Source organism: Pongo pygmaeus, chromosome 4 (assembly GCF_028885625.2).
Source record: "Pongo pygmaeus isolate AG05252 chromosome 4, NHGRI_mPonPyg2-v2.0_pri, whole genome shotgun sequence".
NCBI lineage: Eukaryota > Metazoa > Chordata > Mammalia > Primates > Hominidae > Pongo > Pongo pygmaeus.
Genome location: NC_072377.2, coordinates 24,824,169 through 24,850,726, shown reverse-complemented (window position 1 = coordinate 24,850,726; position 26,558 = coordinate 24,824,169). Strand labels below are relative to the sequence as shown.

At 34.1% G+C, this 26,558-nt stretch overlaps 1 protein-coding gene across 2 annotated transcripts in view; it reads left to right on the top strand.

The window, feature by feature from the left end:
• The window catches only part of CDH10 (cadherin 10), a 163,069-nt gene that overhangs the window by 94,944 nt on the left and 41,567 nt on the right, over nucleotides 1-26,558 (top strand). For both annotated transcript variants that reach the window (XM_054489488.2, XM_063664684.1), the window contains 3 exons: nucleotides 17,352-17,646; nucleotides 19,221-19,340; nucleotides 19,761-19,928. In XM_054489488.2, the coding sequence (XP_054345463.1) occupies nucleotides 17,352-17,646; nucleotides 19,221-19,340; nucleotides 19,761-19,928 (583 nt within the window). The remainder of the gene's footprint in view (nucleotides 1-17,351; nucleotides 17,647-19,220; nucleotides 19,341-19,760; nucleotides 19,929-26,558) is intronic.

The window sequence follows — 26,558 nt, the reverse complement described above, 5'->3', positions numbered from 1 at the left end:
ATATATAACTAGTTGAATTATCAGTCAAGACATTTGAGGAAAGCCGTCAAGAAAAATCATGCGCGTGCACACACACATACACACACGAATAGGGAGAAAGAACAACTTGAAAAGTTAGAGAATATGCAGAGAAAATAAAATCTCAAAGGAAGCACCAAGTTTCACAGGCATGTAAGATATTATGCAATGTAATTTTATATATATTTTACTCATAAAATAATAATAAATTACATTTCTAATTAGCCATTGCTGCCTAACATTGCGAAATTTAATAATTTAGCACAACAACAATAATTTTATCTGCCATGATTCCTGGGTTTCAGGACCTTGGAAAGGATTTGGCTGGGTGTTTCTTTACTTAGAGTTACTTGTGAAGTTGCAGTCAAATGGTAGGTAAGGGGCTAGAGTTCCTGAGGGCTGATTGAATGTCTCTCTCTCTCTCTCTCTCTCTCTCTGTCTCTCTCTCCCCCCCACCCCCTCTTCTCTCTCCCTGTCTCTCCTCTCTCTGTGTGTCTGTGTGTCTTGCTCTTTCACGCCTGCTCTCTCTCTCACTCTGTCCTTATGTGGTCCAGTGGCTTTCCCATGTGGTTTCTGCACAGCCCAGTGGGAGCTCCTGAAATTCCGGTAGCAGCCAGACAACTGGATAGCGTCCATGGTAACTCAGGGAGTGGTAGTACAAGTGTCCAAGTTCCAAAGGCAGAGGCATCTTTCTTCACCTTGCTCCACCCAACCTCAAAAATGATGCAGTATCACCTTAGCTACTTACGTTCTGTCCGTTACAAAATATTCAAGGGAAGAGGAATTAGATTCCACATCTTGATGGGGATTCAATAGGAGGGGTATAGAGTTTTTTCCACTTGATTATGGAATGGCAAGTTACTGAAAGAAGATATAGGGTGGAAGGTATCATTGTAGCCACCCGTGGAAAACATTATATGCTACATATATAATACAAAACATGAATTCACATAGAATAAAAATTGTCTTTGGAAATTAAAATTTTGTACGAATCATATAAATTTCAATAGAGGGCTTGGAGAATAACAGGAAAATACTCTACGAAGTAAAGCAAGAAGACAAAGAGATGGAAAGTAGGAGCCAGGGACAGTGAAATTAAAGGGAAAAGCCAGGAGAACGAATATCTAATAAATAGGAAATCCAAAATGACTGAGCAAGAAAAATGGAGCAGAGGGACAATGAACAATTTATAGACTGTCCCAGAAGAGAATGGCATGCGACTGCAGACTAAAAGGGCCTGGTGAGCATTTCTGCAATTTTGATAAATACATACACACACCAAGGAACAGTACCAGAGAGTTTCAGGAATATGGACAAACAAAAGCTTCTACAAGCTTCTGAAAGAAATAAATCCGTGGCTCTTATACAAAGATCAGAGATCAGAATGACTACATATTTCTTGATAGCAATATTAAGAAGAAGAAGTTAATGAAATGGTAGGTTCAATATTCTCCAAAAAAATAATATTCAGTCTTGTCTGCCTTGCCCAACAAGAGAGTCCATGTACATCCAGCATTTTGTTGTCACATTTAAAATCAAAGAATAAACACAAAAAAGAGGAAAACATGGGAGATTGGAGAGGCCAAAGATGCTGGTGAAGAAATATTACAGGATGACGGCTCTAAACAAAGTTTGAATCACAAACAGTCCCTTTTGGAATCTGTCAGAAGGCTCTGGGAGATTTATCTTATCTCCAACAAGATGAAACCCATTTATCCTCAGGAGATTGATGAGGAAATTTAAGAAGTTATGGAAGAATTTGTGATTCAGTTAAAAAAATAAAAGGGAGCACAGAAAAATAAGAATTTAGACAATTAGTAGCTATGAGGAAAGAAGGAAATAATAGTGGTGACAAAAAATATGGAATTTAAAGGAAAATTAATCATTGAGGGGTGGAGAAATAGAACTAATATCAGTTCTATGTATTATAGAGTCAACCTATTATTGCCTATATTAACAAGGAAATCTGCATTGACAAAGTTCGAAATTAATGAATGGAAAATGATGCACCAATCAAACATTAACAGAAAAAGAAGATTAACAATATGATAATAGACAAAGAATTACTAACAACATACTGTAGTGAGCTATTTCTATCAGATTATAGGAAAAACTCACAAGAAAATTATAAATTATACAAAGGTATTTAATGAAAAACTTGTTTATTATATTGATTATAATTATTATATTGATGTTAATATGCATATATAATGACCTTTCTTCAATTTACTAGAATACATAACAGGTTTGCACACTAGAAGTGACTATTCTCATAAAAAGAATACGTTAAGAAATCTCACTCACAATAGCACAATATCTCTAGAAAGCTATCAGAGTCCCACAAATTCATATGGCAAAAGTCAGCTACATATCCAAACAAAAATGTAAAATTATAGTGAAAGACATTAAGATGTCCTAAATAAATGCAGATATATGTATATCTGAGACCAAGAAGTGCTTATATGTTTCATGTAAATTCATTGCAATCCCAATCAAATATTTTGCAAGAATACTTTGTTCTTGTTTTTTGTTTTGCTTTGTTTTTAATAGAAGATAACATACTGATGTTAAAAATCCATGTAGAAAATCCATGTCAAAAATGGAATATAAATAAATAAAAATCCATGTCATAAAGACGAAGAACCCTAAGATTATTTTTCTAAAAGATTAATAAGGAAGTATGTTTATTTGGATAGATATCAGTAATAGTTGTAAAGCTTAAGAAACTAAGAGTATGTTATTAGTGTAATACTGGTGCCAATAGATAAATGGAACAGAGAGAAGGTTCTAAAGCAGATGATGGGCATACCAGACATATTTACATTACGAAATTGGAATTAAAAATCAATGACTAAATGAATATCTCTAGTAAATTCTTATTTAAAAATAGATCTGTTGCTCACACCACACACATGTTCACGCAAACACAAATCTGCGTGGTGAAAGTGAATGAAGTTTCAAAAGAAAAGCCTTAAAAATATAAAAGTGAAGAGACTGTGAGACCATATTGATGACACTGGCTTAGAAAAATAATTTTTGAGTAAGATACAAAGAGGAGTAACCGTAAAATGAATGCTTGATAAATTTGACTATATTAAAATTAAACATTTCTGTAGTACAAAATGAACTGTTACCAATGTTAAAAGAAATATCTCAAACTTGAAGAAGATATTTGTAGTAATATATTACCCAATTGTTAAATCAGAATATATAAAGTATCTGTTACAAATTGAAAAGAATATGTCAGAGCAAGTGAAACAAGAGGGAATAATAAAATATAAACGTACTAAAGAGGAATGCTGAATAGTCTATAAAATTGTAGGTGAGGGAGTGAGTATCATTCAATGGAATAACAAATGCAAAAGGCTGAGGTAGAAATAAATGTAGCGTATTTAAGAAACAGAAAGGCCAGTTTAGGCTTACATGACTAAAGAAGGGAAAAGGATGAGGCCAAAGTGACAGGCAGGAGCTTACATCATATGGATGTTGTAAATTGGGCTAAGGGGTTTAGATTGTATTGTAATGTGATGGGAAGCCATTGGTGGGTTTTGAGCAGGGGAGTGCCATGCAGAGTTTTGCATTTAAAAATCATCATTCTCACTACTGGGTAGAGAGTAGCCATAGAATGACGGAAAAAGAAGCTTAGGGACTAAATGAGAGCTGAGGTGATGGCTTAGGACAATTTGTGTTGGAATGGGAACAGCAGAGGCAGTGAGAAGGAATTGGAGATACATTAGAAGTCGGAAGGCATTTTCTTATGGAATAAATGAGTAAAGTTGGAGACAAACTCAATGACTCCTAGGTTTTTATTTGGAAAAATTGGCTTGATTATCATGCTGGTTAGTAAAATGAGAAGGACTGATTTGTGGGGAGGATGAAAATGATGCATTCTGTTAAGGACAAGTATTCTTACCCAAATTGTAAAAATATAAAATATGAATGAAAAAGATGCACACCAGCCTCAAGATGGAGGTTGTATAAAGATCTAAGAAAGGGAGAAAAAGATAGAGAAGATTTCAATTGAATGAATTACAGTTCATTTTAATTTTAGTTCTTGAAGTAAAAAAGATCTGATATAAATTTGGAAAAATATTGACATTTATGGAATCCTAGTATTTCCTTGTTTTGTTTTCTTATTCTATGTAGTTTTCTTTACATTCCATTTTGGTGGAATACATCTTTTTTTTTTAGATTTATAGCCAGATGTATAAGCCTGGATGTTGATGGTGGGTGAAAGTGGTGGGGTCAAATGGAAAGTGGAAAGACATGAAAGATGGTAACTTTGTATTGAAGAAGAATTATACTGAAAAATATGCATGTCAAAACTGTACAATTCAATGTATTTTCACAAACTGGTTGAAATTTAGAATACTTTAAACATTTGCCGCCTTTTCTTCTATGTATTATTTTCATGTACTTTATTTCTATATCCAAAGACATGACTATTATTGTTTTGTATATTCAGCAATTATTTATGTTTACCACATAGTTGCTGTTCTGGTATTCTTCATTCCATTCAGTGATTTTATCTGGGATCATTTTCCTTAGGCCGGAAAATATCAGTTTAATATTTCTTTTACTGAATGCCTGTTGGGATAAATTCCCTGGTTTCTGTCCAAAAATATACTTATTTCACCTTTCTTTGAAAGCTATTTTGATACAATATAGAATGTTATACTGCTAGTTATTTTTTTAATCAATGCTTTAAGATGTCATTCCAGGTTGGGTGCGGTGGCTTACGCCTGTAATCTCAGCACTTTGGGAGGCTGAGGCGAGCAGCTCATCTGAGGTCAGGAGTTTGAGACCAGCCTGGCCAACATGGTGAAACCCCGTCTCTACTAAAAACACAAAAATTAGCAGGGCATCGTGGCAGGTGCCTATAATCCCAGCCACTCGGAAGGCTGACGCAGGAGAATCACTTGAACCCAGGAGGCGGAGGTTGCAGTGAGCCAAGATTGCGCCATTGCACTTCAGCCTGGGAGACAAGATCGAGACTTCATCTCAAAAAAAAAAAAAGTCATTCCGTTGTGTATTGGCTTCTGTTATTTTTACTGAAGCACCAACTATTACCCACGTCTGCTGCTTTGACATTAATGTGTCTTTCTCCTACATACTTTCATAGTTTTCTCTGTGTCCTGAGTATTTAAAATTTTTAATATAACTGGGTTAGGTGTGATTTTCTTCTCATTTATCCTTTTGGGAGTTCTTCCATTTTATTGAATGTGTAGGCTGTAATCTTTCACCAGTTTTTAAAAATTTCTTACCTATTTCCTCTTGGAATACAACTTCTATTTCATTCTTACTCTTTCTCCTTCTGAAAATCTGATTTCATGTATTGCAACTTTTGATTGTGCTTCACAAGCATTCAATGACCTTATGTAATTTTCATTTTCATATTTTTATTTTCTGCATCTTTCAGTTTGTGTATATTCTATATATATGACTTCACTTGGGAATTTTTGTTTTGGCTTCTGAAAGATTAAACTTATGTTTTTCTGTATCCGGTTTGCTGTAAAACCTCTCTGTTGATTTATGAATGTCAGATATTGTATTTTCAGTTTCAGAATGCTCTTTTGACTCATTTTATCTCAATTATTATCTATTTTTCCATGTTTTACATTTTTAAATATATTAAATATAGCTATTTTCAGCCTTGTTTGCTAAATCTGTTATTCAAATATGGTTTATCTCTATCTCTACTTTTATTCTTCCATATTAATCCCCTAATTGTGCTTTCTTGCATGTATAGTAAAATTTATTTTTAACCAAACAGTATGTATAAAGAACACAAAGACTCCAGAGTGAGTTATTTTTTACTGGAAAGTTTTCTTTTTGTTTATCAGTTTATTTATTTGCTTATCACTCTGATTATTAATTTTATATGTCAAGTTTGCTAAGATGTGGTACACAGTTGATCAAACTAATTAGTCTCATTGTGGCTATGAAGGTATTTTTTAGATCTGCTTAACATTTATAATCAGTAAACAAATAGAGCAGATTACTCTCCGTAATACCATTGGGCCCCATCAAATCAGTTGAAGGCCTTAAGAGCAAGGATTGAGGTTCCCTAAAAAAAAAAAAAAAAAAAAAAAAAAAAAGAGGAGGACTGGGAATTCTATCTCAAGACTATAACATAGAAGCTCTGCTGAGGTTCCCTTGGCTGGGCTCGGTGGCTCAAACCTGTAATCCCAGCACTTTGGGAGGGCAAGGCAGGTGTATCCCCCAAGGTCAGGAGTTTAAGACCAGCCTGGCCAACATGGTGAAACCCCGTCTCTACTAAAAATACGTGGGGCATGGTGGCAGGTGCCTGTAATCCCAGCTACTCAGGAGGCTGAGGCAGGAGAATCACTTGAACCTGGGAGGCGGAGGTTGCAGTGAGCCGAAATCACACCACTGCACTGCAGCCTAGGTGACAGAGCAAGACTCAGTCTCAAAAAAAAAAAAAGAAAAAAGAAAAGAAACCCTGCTGAGGTTCCCATCTGGTGGCCTAGTCTGTGGATTTCTGATTCAAGACTGGAATATCAAGGCTTACGTGAATTTTGAATCTGCTGCCCTTCCCTGTAGATTTTGGACTTGCCAACCCCGACAATTGCATGACCCAATTTCTTAACATTTATTTGCTTTACGCTTCTTCAACAATTGACAGAAGTCATCAGGAGGAATTTGTCTGTGTGTTTTGCCACTTAAGCTTGACATGAAGAGCAATGTATCTTCTACTTTCTCTTCTCCTGAGCGATGGCCATTTGTCAAGGGACCAAGTGTGTATGTTTAGTTTCTAGAGGCACTGAGAATTGTTGAATGCCCTTAGGTTAAAAAATAAGTCTCTGTAAATCCTCAAGTTCAATTCCATAATCTCTGGAGGACTTCCAACTTTCACCTCTTTACTTAAAAAAAAAAAAAAATTGAATCTAAGAACCACAAGTCTCTGGAAATGTGGGTAATTACATTACAGCTTTCAGAAGCTTTCAGCCTTGCCCTTTAGCCTCCCACAGACTCTATTCAACAAAAGTCTTTTGGGGAAGACTGGCAATGTGCTTGAAGACCTTCAGTTTACCAATATTTTTACTCCAGTACCATGACACCTCTATTTTTTTTTTCTCCTAGAAGTGCCCTTTCCTTGGCCAGTTACAGATACTCACCTTCAAGCCCCCGGCCAAGAATTGGCAAATTCCCTCGGGAAAAAGCAGCTGCCAGTCATCAGCTCACATCTGTACAATTCTCTTCTCTCAGGTTTCAGTTTATTCAGTTCTTGTTTACATAGCAATTTGGCCCTGGCAGTATGATTTTCTGTGATTTATTTAGCTGTTCTACATGATGTCAGTGGAAACGTTGGCCTGCTGTTGCTTACCTACCTCATCCTACACTTAAGATAAATTACAGATGTTTACAATGATCTAACTTACAGTTTCAAAGGCAAATTTGGATTAGCATTTATATTATTAGCAGTTCACTAAAAATTTTAAATTGTCCTCTGGTAATCCATGTATATATTGTAGTCCACTGATCCAATTTCATAGTTAACTGGAAGTCCTATATATCTTACAGCCCAATCATTTCCAGTTTGAAGGCTAACATTTTCTTTGTGCAGATTTATACTTTTAACATAGAGTAATTGTTGACCCCATGTTTCATTATGAACTTCTGGCTCTCTCTTTCATTTCATTCAAAATATTTAGACTTTCCAAAATCATTGCTCATCTTTTTTATTTTATTTGTTTGACATTTGACTCTGATGTCCGTTTCCTTTTATAAATAGATAAAATAGATAAAAAGAAAATGTACTATGTGCTGTGAAAAGTTTGGAGTCCACAAGAGTAGAAAATTTGGTTCTTATTTTCAAAATAACTATACTTTTAGTTTCAGAAAAAATTACAAAAATAATAGTTCAAAATTGCTACAGGTGTTATAAGAGTTTATATGTGTATATATTTGTGCACACAAATTATATATGTATACCCACATACATACTCAGTTATATATACATATATACACAAGCAATTTAAATATTTAATTTTGTATACTATTGTATATACATATACACACACGTAAAAAGTATAATTGGATAAATAGGATCTTTATAGATGAGTATGAATTTTTAGGGTGGATAAATCAATGTCATGAGGAAGGATGCAAATCACAGAGGCATGACATTGATATGTTTGGGGATAGGTATATTCATCTGATGAAGATATGAATATCTCTCAGTCAATCGAGCAATCCCTTTTCCTTGTGAGAGTGTTGATCTTGATTTCTCAATTCCTTTTTATTGGGGAAAACACAGAAAGTTAACCTAGAACAAGAATTTTATTTTTATTTTAATTTAGAGGTGTTTGGCTATATTTCAGAGGATCTTTGTACTCCCTGATACTGCGTTAGCATTGTTTGTGTATTTTGTACACACACACACACACACACACAATTTTTTTCAAGGATACCATTCATAGCCTTTTTAAAAAATAATCATTTTAGTTCATGTCTCAAAAATCAAATAAATGTAAAGATCCAACTTCGCTTATCTCTTTCCTCTCTTTGACCGTAGTCCCTCGAGACCATAGTCTGCTGCCTAGTCTTTCTCCTTCAGGAATCCGGTCATGTGTTTGTCACCCTATACCTTCTGAAAAATAAAAGCACCTTTAGAAGGCTTAGAGGCACAGACCTTCAAATATTGTTTCTGTAGCAAAGTCTCCTAACCTTTTAAAGTCCGAAAATACCACCCTTTGAATTTCTATCACTTCTTTAGTTTCATTCAATCAGTTACAGAAATATTTCCTTTTTTTAATTATTTTTTATTTTTTTTGAAGACAGAGTTCTCCTCTGTCTCCCAGAATGTCGTGGCAGGATCCTACCTCACTGTAACCTTGCAAGCACGGGCTTGAGCAATCCTGCCTATGAGTCCCAATTGAGTCCCAAGTAGTTGGGACTACAGGCATGCCACCATGCCTGGCTAATTAAAAGAAAAAAAAAATGTAGAGGGGAGTCTGTGTTGCCTAGACTGGTCTTGATCTCTTGGCCTCAAAAGATCCTTCTGCCTTGGCTTCCCAAAGCACTGAGATTATAGGTGTGAGCCACATGCCAGGCCTAAAAGACTCTTTTAGTGAATACTTACACCGAGCCCTCACCTGCGTTTAAAATTTTCTGTCCTTATGCCTTTTTTGGTGAAAAGGAGGAAAGAATGATTCTCAGCTGTTTGTATAGCTCGTAGCAAAGAAGTTATATTTCCCTCTAATTTTTCTGTGATCTCCTTTTAAATGAATCTCTTGCTTTTAAATGTTGTGAATTTACTTAAAAACTTCTTAGACACCTATTTACATATATCCCTATATTGTAAATCCAAGTTGCTTAAGAAGACTTCTCCAAGTTGTGGGGAAAAAATAAGGTGTAAAAACGTTCAATGTCATTTTCAGACCACAAGGAGATAATTTTCATAATTCAGTGATCTGCAAAAATATAAGAAGAGTCCTGGCTTCTAAAATAATATGAACTTTCTGTAAGTCATTTTCTCAATAACTTTCTTTACAAGTGATAAGCTAATACATGAGAAATAATGTGTCTATTTTGTGTTTTATGTACCACTTAGGAACTTAGAAGGAGGGTTCCTTAACTTATGTACTTAAATTGTTGACTTTTGAAGCAGTTAATGCCTGTAAATATATTTTTTAAGTGTCTGGCCTTGGAAGAAGATAATGCCTGTGAAAGTGTGTTTCTGAAATAAATAAATGCCTTTAGTGTAGTCTTAATATCTTTCCAATGCTAGCAAATAAATATATCCTAGTTGAGATGCTTCAAGATGTGACATAGCAACATTTTTAGCAGGACCTGCCTTCTAGAATTATATAGCATTCTCATGAAGAAGTCTGATCTCTTGTAGGTTCTTGAGTAATTCAAGTTGACTTCAAAGAGATCTCCTACATCTCCAGGACCATCCCAGATTGGACACTTTAGTCAGAAGTGGCCACAAGCACAAGGCCAACTTTCAATAGGCTGCAGACTTGGAAGACTAAATGGGAAAGAGGAATCCCTAGTTAATTAATCCAGATCCTATTGACGTTTTTCCTCTTAGAGGAAATCTCTGGGGAACCCTGTCAAATGTGAAGAATGAACCACTTAACTTTTTTGCCAAGAACTAATTTATGCAGCTATATGTGCCTTCCGATCATTTAAATCTTCAAAACTTGCCTCTGGTCCCCGAAAGAAATTATTCAGAAAAGTACTTATCAATCTAAATCATACATATGGGCAAATTATTATAGTTGTTTTTATAATCGATTTCATTGTTAAGTTTTATTTGCTGTCTCCATTTCCATGTTGTTGTTGTTGTTGTTGAGACAGAGTCTTGCCCTGTCTCCAGACTGGAGTGCAGTGGCGTGATCTTGACTCACTGCAACCTCTGCCTCCCTAGTTCAAGAGATTCTCCTGCCTTAGCCTCCCAAGTAGCTGGGACTACAGACATGCCCCACCATGCCCAGCTAATTTTTGTATTTTTAGTAGAGACGGGGTTTCACCATGTTGCCCAGGATGGTCTCAATCTCTTGACCTCGTGATCCGCCTTCCTCGGCCTCCCAAAGTGCTGGGATTACAGGCGTGAGCCACCACACCCGACCTTCCATTTTTGAAGGAAGAATTGTTTTATTGGGATTCATGAAATTGGTCTTGTTTTTGTGTACATTAATATTAAAACAGTGCTCCGGAGGGAGCAAACTACACTTGGAGGACTATATTGCCAGCATTACTCTGTAATCTTCCCATACTCCATCTAATTCAAGGTTTTCTCCCATTCTCCTGATTTTCCTTCAGCCCCAACAACATGAGTAACTATTTATTTATTTCTGACCAGATTGTGTTTGCTGGCTTTGACATGCTTTCAGCTGCTTTCTGATACCAGACAATTTTTCACCTGTGTTTTTTTGTTGTTGTTGTTGGGTGCAGATTTAAAGTTATTTGATTCATTGTTTTATTTTCCATTTAATATTATGTTTATCAACTGGAGCAATTAGAGCAGAATACTAATGATACCACCAGGAGAGGATGGCGTATTTGCCACATTCTACATTTTTTTCAAGAAATATAAAATACCTTGGCTGTTGGAAAGAAAATCAGGCACAAATTATCACTGTAAATTGAAAAATCTATTCAATAATTTCGTTATTTTCAGGTTAATGTACGTAAAAACTTAGCATAAATTGTTTGACTCAGATACTGAATGTTATAATCCTTGTGATTCATTCATCAAAATTTATCTCTCTAAAAACTAGTCTAACTATTACAAATATAATTCTAATTATCTCTACTTTCCCAGTTTTTAGAATGAAGCCAAATACCAACAATTACCAGTATCTAAAATGGTATCAATATTCTGAATGAGAAATAATCTCACAATAATATAAGCAATATAAGTGCCTATTGATAGATATGGTTTTTCACTATTTAAATTTTTTCTTTATTTTTCTTCTAGCCAATGGTGAAAATAAAAGTAAAATATTTTATCTGTTATCCTTTTGGTAACAAATTACTTAAATTTCTTGTACTTTGCAGATTGATTTTTTTTGGTAATATTTCTTCATTTAATGTAACTTAAAAATGAATCGATATTAAGAGTTAAAGGTTTGCTGTGGTGTGAATATTTGTGGCCTCGCCACCAAGATTTATATGTTGAAATCCTAACTCCTAAGGTGATGGTTTTAGTAGGTGGGGCCTTTGTGAGGCGCTTAGGTGTGAGGGTGGAAATCTCATGAATGGGATTAGTGCTCCAGCAAGAGATCCTCAGTGAAGACTTTTTGCCTTTCTACCATTAGCCACAGCCAGAAGGTATCATCTATGAACCAGAAAGTGGGCCATTACTGTCAGGCCTCTGAGCCGAAGCTAAGCCATCATATCCCGTCACCTGCACGTACACATCCAAATGGCCAGTTCCAGGTTTAACTGATGACATTCCACCACAAAAGAAGTGAAAATGGCCTGTTCCTGCCTTAACTGATGACATTATCTTGTGAAATTCCTTCTCCTGGCTCATCCTGGCTCAAAAGCTCCCTTACTGAGCACCTTGTGACCCCCACACCTGCCCGCCAGAGAACAACCCTCCTTTGACTGTAATTTTCCTTTGCCTACCCAAATCTTATAAAATGGCCCCACCCCTATCTCCCTTCACTGACTGTCTTTTCGGACTCAGCCCACCTGCACCCAGGTGAAATAGACAGCCTTGTTGCTCACACAGAGCCTGTTTGGTGGTCTCTTCACACGGACGTGCATGAAACTTACCAGACACCAAATGTGCTGGCACCTTGATCTTGGACTTCCCAGTCTCCAGAACAGTGAGAAGTGTATTTCTGTTGTTTATAAGCCACTCAGTCTGTGGTCCAATCATGCATAGCTTCACCTTCTGAGAAATGCATCATTAGGCAATTTTGTCATTGTGCAAACATTGTAGAATGTACTCACACAATCTTAGATGGTATAGCATTCTACATACCTAGGCTATATGGTAGGGCCTATTGCTCCTATGTTACAAACCTGTACAGCATGTTATTTTACTGAGTACTGTGGGCAATTATAACACAATGATAAGTCTTTGTATATCTAAACATAGAAAATGTACAGTAAAAATACAATATTATAAACTTATGGGACTGCTGTTGTCTATGCAATCTGTCATTGAAATGTTTTCATGTGGCACATGATTGTAGTTTGCTATAGCAGACTGAACAGATAAAAACTGAAATGTTTTACCAACATTGTCCATATACTGAAGTGTAAGCTTATTTCATTTCCACTGGATAAACAATTGATTGGATATTCTTTTCCTCCTCTTTAAAAATAATTTTTAAAAAATGGTCTTAGATAGGCTGCAAGACCCCTTTAACTTATAAATTTCATTTTATACAAAGATGTTTTACAAGAAATGTTATAAAATTAGCAGAAATCTGACACATTTCAAGTGACCAGGCATTCATTAAAAAATTTGTTTAAATTTTTCTTTAAATTCAATCTATCATTTGGTTTTAAATATTAAAATTACTCAATATAAACAAATGTAATAATGTATTATAATTAAACATGCCTGAATAAAAAAGTTAAATAATGGGAAAATGACTTTTAAATGTGCAGTGCAGTACCAGTTGTTCTATTTTCATTAGTTGTCATGTATCTTGCCATGTCCTTTATCTGGTTGTGAATTTACAAGGAACACAGCAGGTTGTGAATTTTTAATAGGCTTTTCTCAAGGAAAGAAAAGGTCAGTATTAACATAAAATTCTTTTTAAAAATGTGTGACACAAATGTTTCACACCGAAGAACAGGTGTTACTGAGGAACTAAAACCATGATAATCTCATTTTTTTATGTTTAAAGAAAACTTAATGTCTCACATAATAAAATAGTAAAACACAAATCAATATATAAGTCATATCTTTCAAAGTAGATGCTTTAAGTTTTTTGGTGTGTGACCCATTGATCCCAACTTCTCAGCAATGTAAAACTCTTTTGTTCAATAAAATGTTTGTTTTTTAAATCCAAGGATTGTTACCTGATATCCAAATAAAAAAGGAAGAGTCATGAGAAAGCTGCAGTTGTAAAGACTAACCCTTGTCTGATCATTACTCAGTGAATGAGTTGGAATAGGAAATAAAATTGTGCCACAGACACACAAAGAATGAGGGAAGGTGGTAATACCAGAACAACTGTTGAAAAAGTATGAAGAATAAGAGATAATTAAAAAAAATAAAGAGAAATTTAAAGAGAAGATGGGAAGCTTAGGAAGGGGACTATAACTCAAGAACTTTGTCCTTTGGTCTGTTTCTGTAACTGTTAGGAAATCATCAATATCAATAGACCTGTTATTACTTAGTTCTTGTATCCCATCAGTTTCATCTAGAAGAGGAGCTATTCCCCAAGTCTCAGGAGATCTGGAAATTCATCTTTCTGCCTCCTTTATTTACTCTGAAAAGTAAAGCTTGGCCACAGGAAGAACAGATCTTGACTTTGAAAAACATAAGAAGTGTAAGGAATTTTTTTAGTTGTATCACCCTACCAATAAACATTTTTACATGCCAGGATCACAGTTTTATTATGTGCAATGAGATTATCCACATTATCTCATTATTACAGTGAATATCTCTTGTAGTTTCTTTACTTGTCCATGTATCAAATATGTTTTCAAAGACCATCTTTCATTAAACATAGGCTAATGTCGTGCCCTCAAATACAGTCCTTTTTGCCCTTTATTCTAGTGCTAGCGATCATTTGTTTCCCTCTGTGACTTTTTAAATGCACATTATCATTAGTACAAGCTCTAGTGGTTCAAGTAAATCGTGTAGTAATTCTGTCGTCTTAGGATCAAGCCGCATAAATTCTTAGTTGTAATTTGCTTCTCTTAATTATATTCCCATTGGTGAAGGTAGAAATCCTTTCATTTTCTGATTCTCAAAACCACAGTCTACTTGCAAACTCCATCTCTTTGATTCTCTGCTACCATGTTCAATTTTCTAATCCAACAGAAACTCCCACAGTATGTGGTCCAATTATAAGATTTAATTTTCACTCTCTGTAGTATAAGTGAAGATAATAAATCCTGCTGTGATTTATATTCCAAAACTGAGCTTTCTAAAAATTAAAATCTCACCATCTTAGCAGCTTTTTTGCATGTCCAACTGATTAGAATAGGAGAAAGGGTTTTAATGACCCGTATCTTGCCTTAGATCCTTCTTCATTCCAAATCTATATTCTATATTTATGCAGTGTTCTTTCTAAAATGCAAAATTAATAACATATAAAAATTTCCCATATTCAAACCTCTACTCATTCTTTGATAATTTAGGTATTGTAAGCTTAAGAAATCCTGATTGATTCCTGGGGGCTTTTTAAGGGGCTGTCTTGTGAATTTCCATTTCACAAAATGTTTGAATCTTCCACAGAAACTGACTGGAATTGTTGATTTGGATTAAGAAGTACACAATTCTTATGAGAATAAGCAAATATTTCTCAATTAAAATTATTGAATGCATAGAGAATAGATATAACTGTCTACTACAAACATAACATCTCATCAAATTATTGATAATATCAGTAATTTTCTTGACTTACTTTGATTCTCAGATAGAACAAGAGATACGTAGTGCTTAAATCTGTAACTTGGAAAATTGCCACTGTGTTGCACATGTATATAATTGGAAAGTTTCCCAGCAACTATGTACATTTTCAGTTCCTGTAAAGCATCAGTCTTGTGACTTTTTAAAAGAGTGGTTTCCTGGATAAAAGTCACATGTTACTTCGGAAAGCTTTTTAGTTAAAAGGAGTTATTTCCTGAGTTTCTCAACCTTACTTTATTGTTTGTGAATAGCTAAAAATGTAGTAAGAAACTATTTGTTACCTGACTTCTTTATCTTTTTCTCCAAAGTATATGTCCATTTGGGGTTTTCTAAATCTATTATATCTGTATTAAAAAGTAGTTTATCCAGAAATGTCGTTTTATCCAGAGTTGATGGCTAGGTGCTAATTACTACTTCCATTAACCAAAAAGTAGACTGCTTTTATAGACCCAGTGATAACAAGTAATAGCATGCATTAAAGATAAATACACATAAAATTTTATTTATTTTCAATATTTTTGGTGTCTACATAAAAATGTTTTCAGGGGCAAGTTCATTGAAATAAGTTCTCATAAGTAAAAAAGAACCTTTCAATTAAATAAACAAGAGTCTTCTTAAATAGGACGTAATTAGTTTAAAATTCTACACTTAATTAGATGAAAATGAGTATTGGTGTAAGTAGTCTAAAGAGCAAAAATGAAACTTATTTAGATAAATATGTAACTCTATGTATTTTTTCATATAATTGAAGATTATTGTCTCAAATTCTTAATTCTGTAGGCTGTAGATCAGTGTGCCTATTCTGATTTATGTCTAGATTTTATGTAAATATTAAAACATAAAACATGTCTATAATGATGTCTGTTATAATAAATGTCTTGTAGAAATTAAGATCTACAGTTTTTAAAATATTTCTTATCAAACATGTAACAATATAAAAATTTGTTGAAGCATAATCTCATTGCACATAATAAAACTGTGATTCTAGCATGTAAAAATGTTTATTGGTAGGGTGGTAACACTGAAAAAAAACCTTACACTTGTTATGTTTTTCAAAGCCAAGATCTGTTCTTCCTGTGGCCACACTTTACTTTTCAGAGTAAGAATTCTATATGGGGCAGGAGGTATAGCCATCTGGCAACTGCCTGTCCATTTCCAGAATTCTCAAGGTCATTGGGGCCCGTTATTTCCTGCCCAAACATTCCGGAGCTTGCTTCTAGGTTTTAGAAGAGGCTCTTCTTTAAGTTAATTGCCCAAAGGTTAGACTCAGTCACTAGTACACTAGTACATGTACTCCTAAAGCCTGTTGGCTAGCCTTAAGGGCATCTGTTGAAAAATAACCTAGATGGAATTTGTTCATGACACATGAACTCCTGGATTGGCATTTGCACTAGGATGGTGTGTACATTGGGCTGAGATGTCCACATGAAGGCATGGGAAGCTCTTTGATGTGATGAAGTGATTCTCAAAGCTTCAGTGTGGTTATGTTACAGGCTCAGGAAAAGGAGCAAGACACAGGCCTTGTATTGCCTTGTTCCTGCACAGAATTTGTCCTTGTAGGTTTTTAAATGGTAGATTTGACAAGGTAGGAGGCTAGAACATATTTTATTTTATAGTTCATTAATTTTATTTATAACTTTAAAATATATAGACATGTGTTATGTAGATATCTATCTGCTCTGAGTACTACAAATATTTGTGGGGTAATCACTGTCTATTGTATAAACCAAAAAATAATGTATGTTGTTTTTAAAGTAAGAACTTTGTCTCCTACAGCTTAGCTTGTCTTACAGTTCTTAAGACATTATTAATTCATCAAGAAAAATATGATAGCTAATAACAAGTTTATAGCAGATGGTTTTTTTTGCACAATTTAAGAATAAAATGATCTTTCATTCACAGAAAGAGATGAGAGAGCAGTGTTTACACCCACCTATCAAGACTGATATCTTATATCCGGGACAGAATTTATTTGCCCATGAAAATGAATATTTACCAAGCAAAGAGAGGAGCTTGGTTTAATTTTATTACATTTTTTTCATTTAAAATAAAAATTATCCTGATATATAAAAGGCTATTCATATTCTTTAAAGTGTATAAATGAGTGTGATCAAACTTATTCAACTCTCATTTCAAGAACTAGGATAGCCGACCCCATTGCTCAGTGATGAGACGTGAAAGACCTCCTGTGAATTCTTTCAGCATCATGTACCTTATACATTATCATGGATATACTCTTTTTTGTTTCCCCTAGCTACATTCAGACCAAGATAAAGGAGATGGATCACTCAAATATATCTTATCTGGAGATGGAGCTGGTACTCTTTTTATTATTGATGAAAAAACAGGTGATATTCATGCCACAAGACGAATTGATAGGGAGGAAAAGGCCTTTTATACTCTACGTGCACAAGCTATTAACAGAAGAACTCTGAGGCCAGTAGAGCCAGAGTCAGAGTTTGTGATCAAAATTCATGATATCAATGACAATGAGCCAACGTTCCCAGAAGAAATCTATACAGCTAGTGTTCCCGAAATGTCTGTTGTAGGTAAGTTCATTTACAACGTTTATGATGGTATTCAAAAAGTGTTTTAAAAATCAAGAAATTCTTATAATAGTATAATCAATTAATTGAAATCCTCTTTGATTTGCTACCAAGAGTACATATTTATTTATTTTTTCTTTTAGGGGACAATCAGAAAAAAAAAGATCAATGCAATTTACACTTCCTACGGATTTGTGAATCTTTATAATACATATAGGTAGACACTCTCCTCAAAAATCAAGAAAATATCATTGAACTTCAGTAGAAAATTGTGAAAATAATTTTTTTGTCCCTTGGATTCAGATAAAAGTTGTATAAATTTCTGATCCCAAATATAATATAAATACATTTAGAATACCATAGAGGTTATATAATCTTCACATATACTCTAGTCATAATTTACCAAAAGATTTCATCTGGAATATGTACTATCTACATATTTCAATTGAAGAAATTGATTATATTATTTCTTTTTTATTAAACATCATAAAATATCTTATCATTATAATTATTATATATAAAACTCTGCTGGTATCTTTAAAATTCTTTGAAATCTTATATTCAAAAAAACCAGTTGAAAACCTATGGTTAAATACATATTGATACAGAATTACCAAGTTAGATTGTGGAACCTGTAAAACATAAGGCATGAAAAAAGGTAGAAATATAACATTCAAGAAAATAGAATTTCTCTTTTCAATGTAAATAAATGGGAGATGTATCTGTAGGCCAAGAAAATTAAAACTGCATTAATTTTTTAAATTAGATATACAAAGGCAATGAAAAACATCAGAAAACATCAGAGAACATCAGAGAACAGTGATTTTTAGAGACATATTTTTGGATTCAGTAGGAGAATAGACACTTCTCAAATATGTGTGAAGTTGTTTAAACGGATTAAACAAATCTGAAGCTTTTTTTTTTACTTGTAACAGTTATAATTGCACATTTTCAGACTCTGCATTTCTCAAAAGCATTGTTCTGGGATTGTTATTTAATATTTACTTCATTAAATCCCAAGAACTTTTGGCAGTCATCTCACTATAAAGTCCTTTTAAATATCTTGAACTTTATTAAGTAGATTTTAGTAGTTCACGGAACTTGGGATCATGTTGAATTGTTTCTAAATTTAGAATTTAATCTATTCATAAAATTGTATTTTAGAGCAGATGTTAATTATTTTTAGAGTTAATTAGTGGAGAGGGGGAAGAAGAACACACTTACTCCTGTGTGATTAGATATGCCCTTTACACAAAACAAATCTATTATGTGAAAATGAATTTCAGCATCCAACTTGAGCATTTGTAAAGTAACTGTATTTATTATATTCTGATATACTAGAATTATTTATTGCATGCATAAAAATAGACGTGTTGACTCAATAAATATTATGTATTTGAACTCAGAGTTTACCTGTAATAACACTATATATCTACACATTCATCCAAATTGTATATGAAAGTTTCTTTAAGAGGTCATTATTAAAGCCAGAAATCATTCAAGTCTTCAATGAAAACCAGTGCTTTTGCTCCTCCTTCTGGTACTGTGCAGAACTAAGCTGAATTTGGATACTTCAGGTACTTCTGTGGTGCAAGTCACAGCTACAGATGCCGATGACCCTTCATACGGGAACAGCGCCAGAGTCATTTACAGCATACTTCAAGGGCAGCCCTATTTCTCTGTGGAGCCTGAAACAGGTCAGGAATGATGAGTTGCTGTTTGTTCATTTGATCATCTTTATGACCTTTATCAGTAGAAAGACCACGGGAAAATAAGAACAAAACCTTAACATTAATACTCACAGATGAGTGATGATGCAATACTTAAAGATATAAGAACTCAAAGTTAAATGACAGAGTGAACTAATGGAAACCTCCGTTTAGATATTTTAACATATAGGCTTAGACCACTCTAAGCACATGTGGTATTGCTAGGAAATGGTAACACAATACAAATGATATTTCCACAGAATCACTTTTATAATTTCTAGACAATAAAAACGAGTATCAAAATGTGTCTTTCAAGAAATCACTAGCTTAAAAATACTTTTTGTGGACGTAATAAAATAACAATGGAGATTTCAGTGAAGATAATGGAAGTTTTTATATTTTCTCAAGGTATCATCAGGACTGCTTTACCAAACATGAACAGAGAAAACAGAGAGCAATACCAAGTGGTCATCCAGGCCAAAGACATGGGCGGCCAGATGGGAGGCTTATCGGGGACAACCACCGTGAACATCACGCTGACAGATGTCAATGACAACCCACCACGTTTCCCCCAGAGTAAGCACCCTTTAGTGGTCATTCTGCAGGGCAAAAGATTTAGAGTAAAAAAAGACAGACAAAGAGAGAAAAAGAAAAGAAAAAGCAATTGTCATTCATTTAATTTAAAACATATTGAAAATGTGATACAAAAGTAAACAAAAGGTGTACATGCTGATGAACTCACTCTTATTAAAAGATAAAATTGAATATTACAAGCATATTTCACTCAGAGACAGGAAGACCTATGATCCCAAACCTCTTCATATGTGAGCTTGGCATCTATAATTGTAGTTTAAGAACTGTTTCTTTCAGCTAAAAAAAGGAAACAATGTTTATTAGAAAACAAACTAAGTCATAATTTTACAATAAATGTGTTTGTTTCTGTTTCAAATTAAATAAAGAGGATCCTAAATTGAGGACAAATTTTTTCAACAAAAAATCTAATTTAACAAATTATGAGAACTAAGCCGGAAAGCACTGTAGATGGAGAACCTCAAAAAACTATCTGACTTGCATTTAATGTTATTATGTGTGCAGTGACAACCTTAATACAACATTTTGTATTCCTGATGTATGCATAGATCTATTTTGAACTGACCTCTCAAATTCTTAAAATAGATTAAGAATAGGTTAAGAACCTTTAGCTCCTAACCATAAAAACACATGCATTTATTCTTCTTTCTTGTACAGATTTGGTAGATTACATGTCTGCTCACATACTAAAGAGGATGGTATCAAGTCTCAATGGACACTCCCAATATTTTGCTTTGCTAAAAGATCCTGTACTTAAAGTTAGAGAAGTGTGACATACACAAAAGTTCGACTACCGCCTATGTCCTGAATTTCCAGTATATGCTGAATATTAACCTCTGAATTGGTCCCCCCCATTTTAGTTTGTAATTTACTTTAAATACCTTGTGATAAAGTATTAAAATTTAAAGGCAATAGCTTTTTTTGTAATATTTATATCTTTATATTAAAGGCCGTTGCTCAGAGGAATTACTAAGAATTAACAGCATTGTTTTGACTCTTTAAACGCATTTTTTCTCTTTTCTGTACTATTTTTACCTAACTGATTATTAATAGTACATGATTCAAATTAAATTGTTTAAAAGCACGTATTTGGAAAGATTTCAAAATTCATATGGAATTTTCTTGAGCAGACTAATCACATACCTATGTATTTGTGACAGTTGTTTGATTAGATATTTAAGGTATGCCAATCAGGTCTGCGAGTGTGGTGCTGGGCTCCAGAACTCATAGGGAAAGGCATGTGCTCATGCTTTTTTCAAATAATTAAGTTTAAGCTCCAGGTTACCTTTAATATTGGTAAGAAAAATAAAACCAATAATAATCCTGCATATTTCTTAGAACAAGTTTAAAGATGTGTGCTGTTTAAAATTTAAATTTCACATTTTACATGTATTTTTGACCAACTCTTAGCTCGAGCCTTTTACCAGGAGAATGAACATGCAAATTCAGCACAATAAACCGTAACTAATTAATTGCATAATCCACAATGAGCAAAACTATTACTGGAGAAAAAAAAGTATTTTACCAGTAATAAATTTCCTTTGGGAGTGGTATTATATTTTACATTTTCAGGAACATATATACACATGTGTCTTAAATACAGTCCATTTACAAATGACACATTCAATAAGTAAATTAAATCTACCTCCAACTCCAAATGTATAGTACAATACATTTAGAGGATTTTAGATCATCCCGTATCTTGTCTCATTATTATTATGACTATCATTATTATTATTATTATTATTATTATTATTATTATTATTGAGAGTGAGTCTCACTCTGTGGTGCAGGCTGGAGTGCAGCGCTACAACCTCGGCTCACTGCAACCTCCACCTCCCGGGTTCAAGTGATTCTCCTGCCTCAGCCTCCTGAGTAGCTAGGATTACAGGTTCATGCCGCCACCATGCCCAGCTAATTTTTGTAATTTTAGTAGAGACAAGGTTTTGCTGTGTTTCCCAGGCTGATCTTGAACTGTCCCATTATTTTTAAATTACAGATGGAAACATAATTTATGGATTTTTATTTTCTAAGTTTTCTTTTTTGTTATGAATATTTACAACCTTATCTGACCTTTGGGAACACACATTCATGACAATTAGAATGTTATTTGATTGCCTAAGTCATATAACATCTGGAAAATTGCATTTCATATTGAATATTATTTAAGTAAATTGACAATCTTTGGAGGGAGTTCTACAGTTCATGAAGCTTTTCATATGTAGCATATCATTGAAACCTCACAACTAATCTATAGACACCATTACTATTATTATACCCAATGTATAGAAGAAAAGGAGGCTTAGGATAGAAATGATAAAGCCACATAGGAAAAGTTTTCAAAAAGCAAGAGACATTTATTTGAATTACATGTTTTTCTTTAACCGAACATTACCCTTTAAATATGTCATCAATATGAAACATACTCAAATATTTTACATTTTTTTCTCTAATTCTTAAGCTTATATCAAGTTATCAAGTATTTTCAACTTACATCAAATCTCATTTCAAAAACTACATTTGTAGTCATAGCTATATGATGGTTAGTGGCTTGGCTAGTGGCTACCATATTGGATAGCTCAGCAGCAGACCCTGCAGTCATCCTGCATGAGTCCCAATAATTTTCACTTAGTAGGTTTTTAACTTGGGTCAGTTAAACTGACCATCTATTTTTCATTGTCTTCAGTAACACTGGATAGCAGTTCTCTTCTTTGCGGAGTAATGTAAGACTAAATAATTTAATATCTAAGAAGCATGGACTCAGTGGCTGGCATTTAGTGTATTTATGCATCCAATAATGTTGATTAATGCTAGTGCTCTATTACCATTATCATTATTATTATTATTCAATATTATAAAAGTTAGGTAACAACTCAAACTTTCCTTTAGGTTGGCTGATCCAAATTCATTATTTCCCTGTATGCTGTATCAACAATCTCAGTCATTTGGAGGGGACAGAGACAAATGAAAACTCAGATATCTTGCTTTATTTTTTCATTTATTTTATTGTGTGGATTTATAACAATGTTTCTCATTCAGAGATAATTTTTCCCTCCCTAGCCATGGCCCTGGACATTTGGCAATGTCCCAAGACGTTTTTGATTATGTCAACTGCCAAGTGCTACTGGAATCTAATGGGTGGAAGCTAGGGCTGCTTCTAAGCATCCTTACAATTTTAATGACAAAGAGTTATCTGGCCCAATATTCCAGTAGCATCTAAGTAAGAAATTTTGATGTCATATGAGGGGCAATTCAAGTACATCACAAATTCATTGATATAAAAATATTTATTGAGATCACCCTTGCACCAAATGCCATTGATATGATTTGGCTGTGTTCCCACCCCAATCTCATCTTGAATTGTAGCTCCCATAATTCCCACGTGTCATGGGAGGGACCGGTGGGAGGTAACTGAATCACGGGGGTGGTCTTTCCCATGCTGTTCTTGTGATAGTGAATAAGTCTCATGAGATCTGATGGTGTTATAATTGGGAGTTCCTCTATACAAGCTATCTTTCCTGCTGCCATGTAAGACATGACTTTGCTCCTCATTCACCTTCCACCACGTTTGTGAGGCCTCCCCAGCCATGTGGAACTGTGAGTCAACTAAACATCTTTCCTTTATAAATTACCCAGTCTTGGGTATGTCTTTATTAGCAGCATGAGAATAGACTAATACAGCCATTTTAGAAACTAAGTACAAGTATATGGTGTTTGTCAAAATAGCAACAAAAAGCCCTGGTTTGTATCCCTATTGCCCTTCATTAAAGCAGGGGAGATGAATCATACATAAGTAAAAGCATCACTGGCAAGGGGTTGGTTCAGACCTGTATAAAAAGAATAACATGTCAGACAATTCCAATGTAAGCAGGATTTGGCGACTGGGGAAGGGGGAAGGCTGATAGAAGCTGTCATTCAAAAGGTGATATTTCACCTGAACACTGCAATATAGAGTCGATCTAGCCACCAATCGAGGGAGAAATCCACTAAGCAAAAAGATCAGCATGTGGGAAATCCTGAGGTTGGAAATTGAAGGGAGTCTATCCACAACTGAAACCTCCTGTGGCTGGAACATTCCAAAGAATGACGAGGTTGATGGGAGATCAGTTTAGAGGGCTTTACGCTTAGGGGAACATTGATAATTATAAATTATCATTGGCATTAACAAAATCATAAGTGTGTGCCTGATCTAAGTTATCTTTATAGTCTCATGGTTTTTAAAGTATATAAATATATGAACATTAACATATGCACATCAGTATAATTTTTTCTGAAAAGGAGTCCATGGATTGGAAGGTAGGGATGCACCTTAAAACTGATATCTAAAATCCTAATATCTAATACCTAAATCCTGATATCTAAAAGTATTTTCTACTCTTTTGCTCTAAATATTAAAATGTATACAAAATAAATGCACTTACTTCATATGTACCAATAACAGTTCCATTAAGGAGGATTCCAGAGCAAATTTTCCTGCTCTCCAACCATTATTCAATAATCCTTATTTTTTTCTGTTTCATTTTGCTAATGTTAGAAAAATATTATACTTCCATACTTTAAATCTATCTGCCTGCTATTTTCACTTGAATATTTTTAGTCCTGTTTACCCCTTTTCCTTCCTTCTTTCTCTAAAATCATAAAAAATAGAAAATCATAAAATTATGTAAAATTGTGAAAACTGATCATTGGAAAGGTCTATGAAAAGATTACATTACTGAAACCTTATCATTGTAGGGCTTGACAAAACCAACTGGGACAACAGTATTTGTTTCCAAAAAGTTTTCCAAAAGTATCCCTGAGAAAATGTTACAATATTGATTTTCATCTTTCCATAGTTAGTGATTAAGGGACATCTAATGTACTGAGGCCTGGCTAATTCCATCTTTGCCTTAACACTCCAGAGAATGTCTATTTGAAAAGACTCTCAAATCTATTCAAGGAAAAAAAAAGTAGGCACCAGAGAAGAAGGTCAAGGCCTAGAGATAAAGAGTTTGCAAAAGCAATTAAGCAGGTGGTCAGGGTCCCAGCCAACTGGTTGGTGCCTAGGACTAGATACTAGTTCAAAAAAAAAGTAAAAATAGAACCTTTTATTCACAGGTGGGTGCTTTTCCATACATCCCATCACAGGGACAAAAGTCAAGGAAAGCAGATTGTTTTCAAATTCCACTTAGCAATGGGTGTGAGCTCCTAAGAAACCTGGCTTTTATAGAATCATGCTTCTGTACACTCACTGACTCACAGACATTATTGCACACAATTTAGGTTGACAAATAGAAGTCATGGACCAATAACATGTACATTTATGTAGTGTCAGCTTTGCTGAGCCTTTATGAGGGAGAAAAAATTCTTACAAACTCCAAGCAAAAGGTCACTGTATGACTGAGTGACTCTCTCATATGTATGCAGGGTATTATGTATATAGATAATCAATGTCAAATTAAGTGAGAATTTGATATGATATTTATTATGTAAGCATCCAGATCAATCCTAAATGCATGCAAAAGAGTGAATTTATTGTTGTCTACTATATATTTCCCATGGATTATTGAGAATAGTGACAAATATAAGAAGTTTTTCATCATTTGATTAATGTTAGTTGTGAAAATTAATAAAAAATTTCCCCACTTAAAGGACAGTTTTTATTAATATAAATTATAGGTGATGTAAGACTTTGAGTATACAAATAAACTGAAGGAAGATCTTACTTCCTGAGAATTTCGACATCAATTCATTGTATTTCCCATCAAATTAACACTAAAGATTATACACAACTACAACCAATTCAGAAGCAACTGTAAACAATTCCAGAATTATGCAGAACCTAAAAGAGATGTCATACCTATCCATGCTTGTTTGTTTGTTTTATCTGAATGCCATTGATGGACTACTGACTTTATCTCATTAAATTACTTAAAAAAGGATTATCTGGTTTGCCCAAGTAAATAAAACAGCAACAGTGTAAAAATAATAGTATTAGGCATTGATATAGCATGTACCAAATACTACTGTAAAATATAGTGCAAATATAAACTCACTTAATCTTTACATCATCCATATGAGATAGACAATGTATTAGGTTGGTGAAAAAGTAATTTTGCCATTAATAGCAAAAACTGTGATTACTTTTGCACCAACATAAATCTACCCCTTTTCATTAGTTAAAAAAAAAGAATCATGTAAATGTAAAGTCAGTTGTTCATGAAATAAATAAGAAGCAGGTTGAGGATCCAGATTATTTGGCATTTAAGCCTGTGCTTCAAAGCACTACACCTAGAAAGATATCGGCACATCAAAAGTTTAATCTTCCTTGGTGCATCCCACTTTAGTTAATTCTGTAGTTCACTACTTTTATATAGATATAGGGCAAAATTCAGGCAGGACACACTGAATTCTTAAAATGTGTATGCATGTTGATACAGAGACAGGTAAATCATACTTTTATTGCCTGGTGCTTTTGCAATATCCAAGGACCAAACAGGACTGACCTCTTTTCTGGGATCCTTATACTGCCTGGGCAGATAAGCAAGTTTGCATGAGACAAGGTCTTTCAAGGAAATGTCTATATGATATACATAGGGATTTAAGACACGTACGTTCAGTGAGCTGTGAGACTAT